The sequence below is a fragment of the Colletes latitarsis genome, chromosome 6, assembly GCF_051014445.1.
Source record: "Colletes latitarsis isolate SP2378_abdomen chromosome 6, iyColLati1, whole genome shotgun sequence".
Lineage (NCBI taxonomy): Eukaryota > Metazoa > Arthropoda > Insecta > Hymenoptera > Colletidae > Colletes > Colletes latitarsis.
Genome location: NC_135139.1, coordinates 6,457,806 through 6,470,591, shown reverse-complemented (window position 1 = coordinate 6,470,591; position 12,786 = coordinate 6,457,806). Strand labels below are relative to the sequence as shown.

The following is a 12,786-nucleotide window of genomic DNA, read 5'->3' as shown; positions in this document are numbered from 1 at the left end:
TAGAAAATTAGCACAACAAGAATGCTATACATTATCGTATGATATGTACCATATCATACATTATTAACAAAATACAGAGTAGACTTGTACGTGCTTCCATCTCGTTTGATTAAGTGTAATCAAATTTTAACAGGTACTTGTTAGCAGTCTAATTTACGGTGGCGTATAACTGAAAATTACAGATTAACGGGTGAACGGATACGTTGCCTGCAGCGATCGAATTACAAACTAGAGTAATGCTGCTTACCAAGGAAAGAGAAATAAAAATTCAATTTTCTTCCCTCTTCACGTGCACTTTGATTCTCCTAAATTCCATAAAATGTTCGAGACATTCTTCCATCGCCGTACATGTATCTTCCCCATTCCTTTCCAAAGTTAATTCGAGGGAAGCGTAGAGGGTTTCCAAATCGTGGCACGGCCATGCTTCCGTGATCGCAATGATCTTCTGCAGCAGCTCTTCCGATCGAGGATCAGTCAGTTTTTCGGTGCTGGACGCGGACAAACTTCCCGCGGACGTGTTCTTCGTCTTTTTCGACGATGGCCCCTCGCCAGACGCACTAATTTTTCTTTTAACCGCGATTTCTGTCGAAAAATGACGTTATGTTATCAGGAGTATCGTAATTTGCATTTCAGTTCATATTACTTGTCTTTGAAGTTGCCTTGAATTGAGCCGATCGCACGGTGCAAAGTTTGTTACGCGCTCTGGTTCCGGGTTTGTTCCTTCGTGACAACGAGACTTCTTCTATCGTTGTCAAAACATTGTTATCGCCTTATAAATAATTCTGTTAATAATTTGCAGGACAATTTACTCACGCATTGTAGAATTTTCTGCGGAATTAGTTTTCCTTGTTGATTTTCGCTTCCTACCTCCTTCTTTGGTCTTCTTTGGACTCGTTTCAATTTGAACGAAGTCCACTGTTTTAATGACAAATTTTACAAGATCAAGAATTCGTTAAGATACTAATATATAGAATGTTCGACTCTGAATTAATTACATGTTCTTCAAACTACTTCCGAAATACTTTCAAGTTAAAAGAACCGATTACGTATAATTAAAAATAATTTGGATTTACCCCAAATATGAATGCATAATCACAAATGTAAAATTGTATTTTTCTGAATAAACAAAACAGCGATGGGAATAACTTCGTTTCTCATATAAGAGAATAATTTTTGATTTCTGTAAAAATGAGGAATACTCCATTAAATTGTATGCGATTTGACAATGTTATACCTTGTGACGATTGATTCGATTCAATGTCAGATTCTGTGGGAATGAATAACTGCTTGAAGAATGATTCACGCTCCTGCTTTTCAGGAGGCATGACTTCGAACACTTCGCCCTGATGATCGTCGAACAAGCACGCGACCTAATAATTTAGCAGCGTTAAAAAACATTTAAAACAGAAATGAAAGCTGTTGCGTTAAACAACAATGTTCGTAATTTTACGTAACATTAATCCATTTGTATTTGAAATTTGAGAATGACTTTCCATTCAATAGCATTGTCAAGTTAATAAAATTGTCTTCTAGAATCATAGAACACTGACTTCTACTTTTCATTATAACGATTATTTAATTAACTGTACATGCTCTAATATGGTAAATTGATTTATGGAAGTATCATATATGTATTTATTGTTATAAATCAAATTATAATTTCTCTTACATCTGTTGGTAGATCATCTCGTGGACAATTGGCTGTGGCCAAAATTAACATATATACCGATCGGTCTAAACCCTGCATCAAAGATGTAAAAACAACGCGTGCCGCCTCATCCACTAATTCCCACCAAGCTAAAATATCAGGAACGTAGAGCAACGATGGTAAACTTCTCCGAGCCATCTTTATTTTCTAATTCGTTGAATAATCGATAACATTAGTAATAAACATTGTTAGTGTACATTAGATCATGAAACTAAGGGGGTGGTACATTCATAAAATTTAGGAACTACTGCTATATACAGGCTGTTCGGTCACCCTTGGGAAAAATTTTAATGGGAAATTCTAGAGGCCAAAATAAAACGAAAATCAAGAATATCAATTTCTTGATTGAGGCTTCGTTAAAAAGTTATTAAAAAATTTCAAATCATCTGAAAAAAATTATTTTCGATTGCGGGAGTCAATTACAATCATTTTTGGTGAATAGACATACCCCCGAAATCCTACGCACTTTCGAGAAAAAAATTCCTTACCGAAAATCTAATGTCAGGCCAGAAATGCTACCCCGAAATTTCATGCGAATCTTTAAAACATCGTAACTCCTGAACGGATTGAAGGATTTTAATTTTCCAAAAGGCAAACAACGTGTATTTTAGTGGAGAATATGTAAAAAACCCCCCTAAAACTGGTCCCACTTTCAAACGACCATAACTCCTACAATAGTGAACGTATTACATTGAAATTTAGTATGGAAGTAGAACTCATGGACACCTACAAAAAAGTACTAAACAAAATTTCCATAGGACGTCAAACAAATTTATTAAAAATGAAAAACGAATTCTTAAAAAAAATCGATAGGTGCTGAAATTTTTCAGCGAAAAAAAAATTTCAAATCATTCTGGAAAAATTATTTTCGATTGCGGGGGTCAATTACAATCATTTTTGGTGAATACACATACTCCCGAAATCCTTTGTACTTTCGAGAAAAAAATTCTTTACCGAAAATATACTGTGTGGCCGGAAATGTTTTCCCCGAAATTTCATACGTATGTTTAAAAAATCATAACTTCTAGACGGATTGAAGGATTTTAATGATTCAAAATTCAAACAATGCGTATTAATGGAGCTCTAGAACCCTAGAAAAAGGGGGACGAAAAAATACATTGAATATAAGGTCTGCTCGCAGATTGCCGTTCTACAGGCGGAATTTTAAACGTTAATAACTTTTTAACGAAGCCTGAATCAACAAATTAGTATTCTTAATTTTCGTCTTATTTTGGCCTCTAGAATCTCGCATTAAAATTTTTTCCGGTGGCCGAACACCCTGTATATGTGTAATAAGTTATTAGTAACAACTCATCGCGTGTAGTTACTTGAATGATAGCTTCTTCTGCTGCTTTACCAGTTTCTTCAAACAAAGTCGTAACGTCCAATACGTGACAAGGAAGATGTTCCAACGTATGAAGCAAGGCCGGTCCCAAGTGACGAGTATGGGAATCATCGTCACCACACAATAAAATTCTCGGACAGCTGGTCGACCTGGACGCTGCCTTTCCAGTTCTGTAAAATAATTCCCCCACGATTATTTCGTATCATTCCATGAGAGTACTCTTTAAAGATTTAACTATTAACCCTAATACTATCAGAATGAGATCTTGGATTAGATATCAAATTTGTGTAATTATAGGATCAGTAGGTAAATTTAGATAGTAATGATATTTTATGTATTTTATAACTCAATAATATATATAAGTAGTTGCAGACACTACTTTTACTCAAATTTAGTATGCGACTCAAAGTCGCATTCCGGTAAGATTAAGATTAATGTTAGATCATCCGATATGTTTATGTTAAATTTTATACTACGACTTAAAACAATGTTTTGAATACACCATGGAGTTTTATGAAAATTTTGTTTTTTTTTCTATTAAATTACGAATGTTACTTTCGCCTAATACTTTGTACATACACGGTGTTTTCAAAATAGTGTGAGAAATATTTACAGTCGCGTTCTGCATCTGGAATTTGAGAGAAAAACCTATTACACTTGTCTGCGCGTGTTGACGTTTAACAGCCTGAAAGGAGGTACAAAAGATAAGTACTCGGTGCTTCCTCTTTTATCACCCCTTCACTGTCAATAACAGGTACGCCGGAAGAGAAATTCAGATAGACTTTCTGCGACTACGACCAAAATAATACACGTAAAATTTGCGAACGTAACTGTTGGTAGTCTTTCAAAGTAAAAATGAAAACATTAGAAGCAAGCAATGCTGGTACATTTTCTTGATCTTCTTTGTTTCCAGCATTAAGATCACTTTAGTATGATTAAGGACCTACATATTAATAATATCTATTGTATGTCTACGATCTATTTCAAGAAATAGTAAAATAGTTTTCCTGTGTTTATTTCAGTTAAGACGTTTTTAATACTTTTTGGTGTGTACGATAGAGTTCAATCAAATTATAATCTAACACTCACATGACGTCACAAATTAACATTCCTGTTGGACACAGACTCTCGAGTTGAGCCAGTATATGTGATAAATTATCTTGAAGTAGAGACTGAATCTTAAATGACAAAGACTTCACAGGCACAATTGAAACACGATGAGATGCTGGCACGATATTCTGCTGAGCCCTCACGAAATCTTGTTTCTCGATCTATTGTAGCAGTAATTGCAACAATGATTGTACAGAAGTTAATTAGAAATACTTTTTAAATTAATTTTAATATTAATAATACCGTACCAATATTGTGAATGAAATAACACATGAAGAGGAATTATAGGGGAACTATAGGGGCTTAAATCTCTCTCTTCCAATTAACTCAAAAATGATCAATTTTTGAGTCGTTTCAAGTAATTTCTTTATTCTTTGACAAATGTTAAACTATCATGAAATTGTAATTATTAATTCATTTTTATTATTTCCAAGGATTCTTAAATGCTCGGAACCTCGAACATTTTTACGATTTTTTATTAACTCCTCCTCATCTCCTACTCTTGTAGATCCGTCACTGGCATTTATAATCAGAGACGTGCTATTTATTCAGAGATAGATAACAACGCTCAATCACACCTACCTCTCTCGTTGGCTATCGCCCCTTAGTTCCGAGTATGCGACGGTTATCGACAGATTAGCGTACATTAACGTTAAAAAGCTTGTTATCGGAAATGTATGGGCGTGCTATGATCTATGATTTTTTGAAATCATTCAGCAACAAATTGCGACCTTTTTAAGAAATATAAAACTACAACAAAATATTGCTTGTTGTTGCTTCAACGGAGACAAGGCTTAAACTTTACCCTCAAAAAGTTGAGCAATTAAAAACCGATTACTATGACAAAATATAATTTCGAGCACGATGATCTATTGTCTCCTATCATCAATCTAAAGGCAATTACATTCTTCTGCAACGCCATGCTGATTCTTTGAATGAAACTTTAATCTGGCGTATCTGCACTTGCACGCTGACTACCGCTTTAGGCGTCATGTATTTAGTATTGTTACAATTTTTTTCAACAAGACCGATTATATAATATTTTTAAAACTTCAAACTATCATTTTATGAAAAAAATTTTTCGTCAGAAAAGTACCGCAATCCCTTAAAACCCGAAATATCGCACAAAGTTCTTTGCAGCGAGTAAATTGTCGATCTCCGAATTTGTAATAATTACTTTAAGGTGACGTTCGTTGATCTGATATTTTGTCTTGGACGTATATATTTCCGGATAGTTCCTTCGAACGCAGCACATAACTGCCTCGGCGCAAAGCGCTTGCAGATCGCTGCCGCAAAATCCGATCGTTTTCGACGCTAGGTAAGCCAAAAACTTCTGCGGCGGCTTGTTTTTCCAACTTTTTATGTGTACCTAAAAATAATGCAAAATTAGCGTTAAATACTAAAAATGGTGTATCTGTGAGGTCAACGTTACGCGAGGGTTCTGATTTCAGAGACGAATACAGTAATGAATGGTTAACTTTCCTAAGGTTTGGGGCCCAACATTACGCATGTAGGATAGCGTATTTTTTATAGAATTGAGGTTTTGTAAACAGAGATAGACACAATACGACGATATTTTTAGTAAAATATTATACAAAATTTGTCTTATTGCTTGATTGTACTGCGTGTAGATTTTAATTACAATCCAACGTCGGACCCGCGTCTTTCCGAAATAAATTAATATCTTGGATGGAGGATAGTAAGTTTTGCGAGATTGAGTTTTGTAATTGTTTATTACACACGATTAACACTAGGTTTACGGACACTCGTTGCGCATATTTTTATTATAATTCGCTACGTTGACAGTTGCATTAAAATGCAGTTTTTCTTTTAATTACAGTATACATCCATATCATTACATCAATTCAATTCAACATAAATTGCTAACAAATAATATTTATGAGTCCTATAACAATAAGTTTAGAATCTGAATGCGTCAAATTGACGCATACCGTAAACCTAGTATTAAGTATGTATGATGGTTGGCGATGATGTTTGATATGTGAGAAAGATGTTGATGGGTTCGACTGTTGGTACGAATTGATTTGAAGAACGCTCCGACGCCGTCTCCTCCCTTCCAAGCACCCTTGCAACGGTGCCCTTGGACATTGGAGAAAGTTGCCGCTGTTTGTCGACGAGCAGGTCAACTTTCCCCAAATGTGCAGTTAGGGGGGTTCATGGTAGGGCTGGTGTGCAGATGTGAGAATTGAAGAAAGAATGTTTCCCTACCATGAACCCCGTCTTGAGGACGAATCGAAGGAGAGGTCGATTCCGCGCTCAACAGTACCTTACTTTCTGTCGTTTCACCGATTCTCTTTCTTTTCCTGCTGAGCCCAGTCTCATCGAGTTTGAGACGCTGAGATGACGGGGATAAATTGTGGAAAGTTAACCGTGAAAATTCTAGTTAAAATTAACCACACATTACTGTAACGGTTTACGATCAATGATACCGAGAGTATTTCCTTTCTCGCGTTGTAGCACGGTAGCGGAAAGTACAATTCCCTGTCGAATCGACCGGATCTTCTCAAGGCAGGATCTATAGCATCGACTCTGTTCGTTGCTCCAATTACTATGATTTCTGAATTGTTCTCCAAGCCATCCATCAAAGCCAACAGAGTGGAGACGATGCTGGCGTGCACAAAATCTTGTCGACTGGATCTTACAGGTGCTAACCCGTCGACTTCGTCGAAGAAGATGATGCAAGGTTTCGATTGTTGAGCCTGAAAGATTTATTCAATCGTGAGAGGAAGTTTGGAAACTGAACGCCTCGTGGACCATAATCGGACAAACTGTTTCGAATGCAGAGTGTTAAACAAGGGCGCTTAGTATTCACTAAAAGGGGTAAGAAACATTTAATCAAACTGGAGTAATTGTTATTATTAAACGTCTTTATTTATTTATTTTTTTTAATTTTACGAAGTGAAGAAATATCGCTATTTACATTCCATGTTATAAGAATATTGTAACTATATTGTTTAGAAATAACAATCGTTCAAAGTGTTAAATTGAAGAAGTACGAATTCTCTTATGACTCAATGTATTTAAAGTTGATTTTACCACCAGTTACCAAAAACCTTGCATACTATGAAGAAACGTTTAATACATTAACTCACATGTGTATCAGAATGATTTTGACTTATTACACGTTCGATGAATACAAAACAAGTATCGCTTGTACATATCGATAATCTGAAAGGTTTTTTAAAACTAAACAATATTGCTACTTTACAGACAATCAACGCGTTGTTACACACGCCTTTCCATATTTTCTCTTCAGCGCTCTGAATCTCCCTCCACTTTGGAAAACATTGATATAGGATTTCGATGATCAATATCGTAAAAAACAACGAGTTATACTAACCAGAGAAAAGATTTTCTGCAATTTCTTTTCACTCTCCCCGACCCATTTACTAAGACAATCAGAGCCCTTACGGGATATGAAGGAAACCTTACGTTCGGAATTGCTGCATTCTGCGGCCAAAGCGCTAGCTACAAGAGTCTTTCCTGTACCTGTGAATCAGAGATCGTCAATTGGAAATTGCGGTTTCCACAAGATTGTGCTTCATTACGAACCGTAGAACGCTTTAGTTTACCAGGAGGCCCGTAAAAGAGCAAGCCCCTCGGTGGTTTCAAGTTGAATTTCGCATAAACGTCACCGTACAAAAGCGGGAACAGGACTGTTTCCTTTACAACTCTGATATGCTTTTCCAGACCTCCGATGCAAGAAAAATCCTTCACGCCGGACATCTTTCGTGATACTGACGCCCAAACTTCTATTTCGCATAACCGACGAACGTATCCTCATTTAGATCGTTCGATTTTATACTTGTTGCTCTTCAAATTTCAAGCCTCCGAGATCTACTTCATATACCAGTAACATCGATGTACACATACATTATGAGTTTCTGTAAATTTTACTGGAATTTTTACACGATGTTTGGTTGATTCAAATCGATTCACAATATAATTTCATTATTTTTGACGTTTCGTCCATTCGACTTTAACGAAACATACGAATCGTTCAATTGCGATTTAGAGCAACATTCGTGTAATTCTATGAAATATGGTGATAAATACACAATCAGTCTAAAAGTACATACAGTGGCTCACAGTGAAAATCGTCCATCTAGTTATAAATTAAAAACTTAAACACTAATTATAAAAAGTTTTATTTCTAATATTTGGTCGGATTTCCTTTACTGTTCTCTACTTCTCTAAACCTATTATTAATCGATTTAACTAATTTTTCGGTATATTCAGAAGAAATTTTATTCCATTCTATTTTCAACGCTTCTTTTAATTGTTCTTTGTTTGTTATGAAATGTTGCCGGATTTTGGTCCCTAATTCGTAGCATATACAGGGTGTTCGGCCACCCCTGGGAAAAATTTTAATGGGGGATTCTAGAGGCTAAAATAAGACGAAAATCAAGAATACCAATTTGTTGATGAAGGCTTCGTTAAACAGTTATTAACGTTTAAAGTTCCGACCGTATTGAATTTTTTTTTCGAAAATGCGCAAGATTTTGGGGGTATGTCTATTGGCCAAAAATGATTGTAATTGACCCCCGCAACCGAAAATAATTTTTTCGGAATTAATTAAAAATTTTTTTTTTCGTCGAAAAATTTAGGCACCTACCCCCTTATCGATTTTTCTTAAAAATTCGTTTTTCATTTTTAGTAATTTTGTTTGACGCCCTACACAAAAGTTGTCTAATACTTTTTTGTAGGTACCCATGAGCTCTACTTCAGAAAAAAGTTTCATTGAAATATATTCACAATTGTAGGAGTTATGGCTGTTTCAAAATTGGACCATTTTTATGGGGTTTTTTTCATTTTGCAGGGTCAAGGACCAACTTTTCCAATATTTTTGCGATTTGTACATATTCTACACCAAAATACGCGTTGTTTGCTTTTTTAAACATTAAAATCGTCCAATCCATTCAGAAGTTATGACGTTTTAAAGATTCGCATGAAATTTCGGGGTAGCATTTCTGGCCTGACATTAGATTTTTGGTAAGGAATTTTTTTCTCGAAACTGAGTAGGATTTCGGGGGTATGTCTATTAACCAAAAATGCTTGCAATTGACCCCTGCAACTAAAAATAATTTTTCCAAGACGATTCGTAAGTCTTTTTTTTTACCCAAAACTTTCAGCACTTACTTGAATTTTTTTCTCGAAAGTGGGTAGGATTTCGGAAATATGTGTATTCACCAAAAATGATTGTAATTGACCCCCGCAATCGAAAATAATTTTTCCAGTACGATTTGAAATTTTTGAATTTAATTGTTAATAACTTTTTAACGAAGCCTTCATCAACAAATTGGTATTCTTGATTTTCGTCTTATTTTGGCCTCTAGGAGTCTCTACTAAAATTTTTCCCAGGGGTGGCCGAACACCCTGTATGGTCAATAACATTTAAGTCCGGCGACTGGGGTTGTGTTTCAATTACCTTTGGACAATTATAGAGTAACCATTCCTAAACGATTACAGACTTATACTTAGGGTCGTTGTCCTGATAAAAATAGAATGTATTCAAAATTTCTAATTTTTCGACACTTTCTTTCAAATTCTTCCTTAAAATATCTAAGTACATCCATCTGTCCATATTTCCCTCAATAAAATGTAATGCACCGACACCATTGGCTGCCATGCAGCCCCAAATCATGGCAGAACCTTTTTTAATTGTGGGGGTAATATTCTTTACATTTAATTCTGCATTCGGTTTCCTCCAGACTGTGACCCTCCTACCTGAACCGAAAATGTGAAATTAACTTTCATCTGCAAAAAGAACGTTTTTCTAAAACGAAAAGCCTTGATTAATGTACTACCGGGCGAATTCGATTCTTTTAAGTTTGTTCTTTGCACTGATAAACGGCTTTCTTCTTGCTACTCGACCATGATAATTATTTTTCCGTAGTATTCTACAAATATTTTCTGGGTACACCTTTTTATTTAAATGTACTTCAACATCTGCAGGTATTTCCGGGGGCACTTTACCTGGAATTTTTCTTAATTTGTCGCAAAACATATCGCTCATTATGATCGCTTAAAATCTTCCTCTTATTTTTTTTTTGTTTTTTTGATATGCAGTTTTCACTTTTAGATCTTTTAAAAATGCATTCTACTCTAGTATGACTTCTATTTATAATTTGTGCAATTTCACATTAAGATTTACCATTATTATAATGGAAAATTACTAATTTTCGTATCTCCATTGTTTCTTTTCTTTGAGAATTAATGAAATAGTGTGATAAAACTATGCTCATCTAATGCTTACTAAGCGAAAAAATGTAAAAAACAGCTGAACACACATATGTTAGTTAGGGGAATCCCCGAATATTAAAAATGGACGATTTTTAGTGTGAGTCAAATTTCATAAATGTCATTACATATATTCATTTTGCTTCATATATTTGCTAATATTTGGATTTCTTTTTATATGGAAACAAATAACAATAGAGATGAAACATTATTACGTTAATTACAAAAATCTCATGTTCATACGATGCATATTTTGGCCAAAATTAAGAAAGCGAATGTGGTGGACGATTTTCACTGTCAGCCACTGTACTCCGCACACCTTCTGTTTATTGTTTATTGCTCTAATGGGTTTCAATTTTCATTCGATTTTTCATTATTAAACTTTATTTTTATATGCAGTCAGTCAAAAGAGTCTCCATACACCGCATTGTACAATTTCAATGGGAAAAATATAAAATATATCATTTTTACGCTATTGTATTCAGAAACGTAATATTTATTATTAGTGTTGAAAGTATTTTAGTTTTGTGAAAGTGGATATCAAGTATTTATATTCTTTTTAGCACACCGCAAATATAGAATATAAAAAAATTGTATGTCACAGTTTCCATGGATGAATCATTGCATCTTATTCGTCAGGGATTTGCTAAAGACACTGTAAGTACTATAGATAATAACAATAACGACGTTGTACAGACTTGGACAGCGCTTATCAACTTCCTGATGGTGTCAACAGATGTGAACTCTGTGAAAATGCAACGACGACACAAGACATTCCTTCGTAGGTATTACGAAATCAGGATTGGTGGGATATGATTCTAAAATATTAATCAATCCACAAAGAATAATATGGAATATTATTGAATAAAAATAAAAAACAACGAGGCATTTGTATTCTGGCACAGTATGCAATCGAATATTGCCTTGTTATAATTTGTTACAAAACGTACAGTAAAATTTATCTTGATTCTATGGCTAAACGTTATTGTTTGCCTCAAAATTTATTTAAGGTATTATATATTATATATTATTTAAGGTATGTTACTATCGAATAATGTTTCGACTCATTCTTCAACTAACTTAACACTAGATTTACGGGCATTGAAAGCACGTATATTTATTGATACCTTTCGTGTTGACGATTATCTTAAAATACGATTTTTCTTTTAATTAGAATATGTATTCATGTCATTGCATCAACATAAGTTGTTAAAAAATAATATTTACGTGTTCTACAATTTTAAATATGGAATCTGACATCCGTCAAATTGACGGCTTCCGTAAATCTAGTGTTAAATGACATTAATTCACGCGTAAACTGGTTTAAATTAATGTATTAATCGAGGGATTGTAAAAGTATTTAAAGCTTATTATGCGTACATAAGAGAAAATAGCACTTTATCGATAAAAAGGGTTCCTAAAATCTATCAGCATCTTGAATGGAGTCAAAATCGTAGGCAATTCATAATCTGAAATTTCTGATAAAACAACGAAGAATGTATGGAAGAAGCTTTGTTTTTTTTTCTATAATGATGATCCTCGTGAAGTGACTGAAGATATTGTTAACATTGCGTTACATCTTCATTTAGAAATTGTTGAAAAGGGTTTCTTCGACTTATTAAATTCGCATAATCAAAAACTCGCGTTTGATGAGTCTACTGAAATTAAAAACCAATTTGCATTTGAGATAATACCTGAAAAACTGAAGAAGTATCTTTAGAACAAACCATGACTACTTTAAAATTTGCTGGAATGGCTAGAACTAACAGAATCGGGTTTAATAGTTTTACAAGATATTGATCCAAATGAACAGGGATCGTTAAGGGTTAATAATAGAATAAAACAATTACTTGTTTTTTGCCCTGAAATTTTACGTAAAAAAAAAAGAAGTTTCGTCAATAATCGTATAAACAGAGATAATAATACCGCTTTCATAATAATTAAATGAAGTTCTGCATCAAGAGTAGAGAGTATAAATATTTATAACCATTTATACATAAATAATACCAATATAATATATTAATAATAACAATACATAAGTATTATTAAAATTTAAATAGATAAAGCATGTAGTATGTACACATATAGTTTACACTTTATTTACTCTGACTTGCGTATTTTTTTATTTACATTGACTTTCCCGGAACCAATTAAAACGCAAGTCAGAGTTATGATTGTATTAATATTTGTCGTATACATATGAATATTTACTTGATCAATCTAGGCAAAGAACCTTTGTTTTTTATTTTATCTTTTAACCTATACGATAGTCATTCTGATTTATATTCGGTAACATGAGTGCGTGCCCAACATCCGATCAGTAGAAAGTGAGCAGAAACATTTGTTGATTGCATGGTCAGTG

The 12,786-nt window shown here is 34.2% G+C and overlaps 1 protein-coding gene across 1 annotated transcript; it reads right to left on the bottom strand.

The window, feature by feature from the left end:
• Nucleotides 1-268: 268 nt before the first annotated feature.
• Nucleotides 269-7,910, bottom strand: LOC143342817 (ATPase family AAA domain-containing protein 2-like). Its single transcript, XM_076767082.1, has 9 exons — nt 7,757-7,910; nt 7,525-7,673; nt 6,614-6,883; nt 5,341-5,532; nt 4,143-4,324; nt 3,037-3,223; nt 1,670-1,855; nt 1,235-1,370; nt 269-582 (listed from the first exon to the last, which is right to left on the bottom strand). Exons 1-9 carry the CDS (start codon nt 7,908-7,910, stop codon nt 269-271), a joined length of 1,770 nt encoding a protein of 589 aa, XP_076623197.1.
• Nucleotides 7,911-12,786: the final 4,876 nt, after the last annotated feature.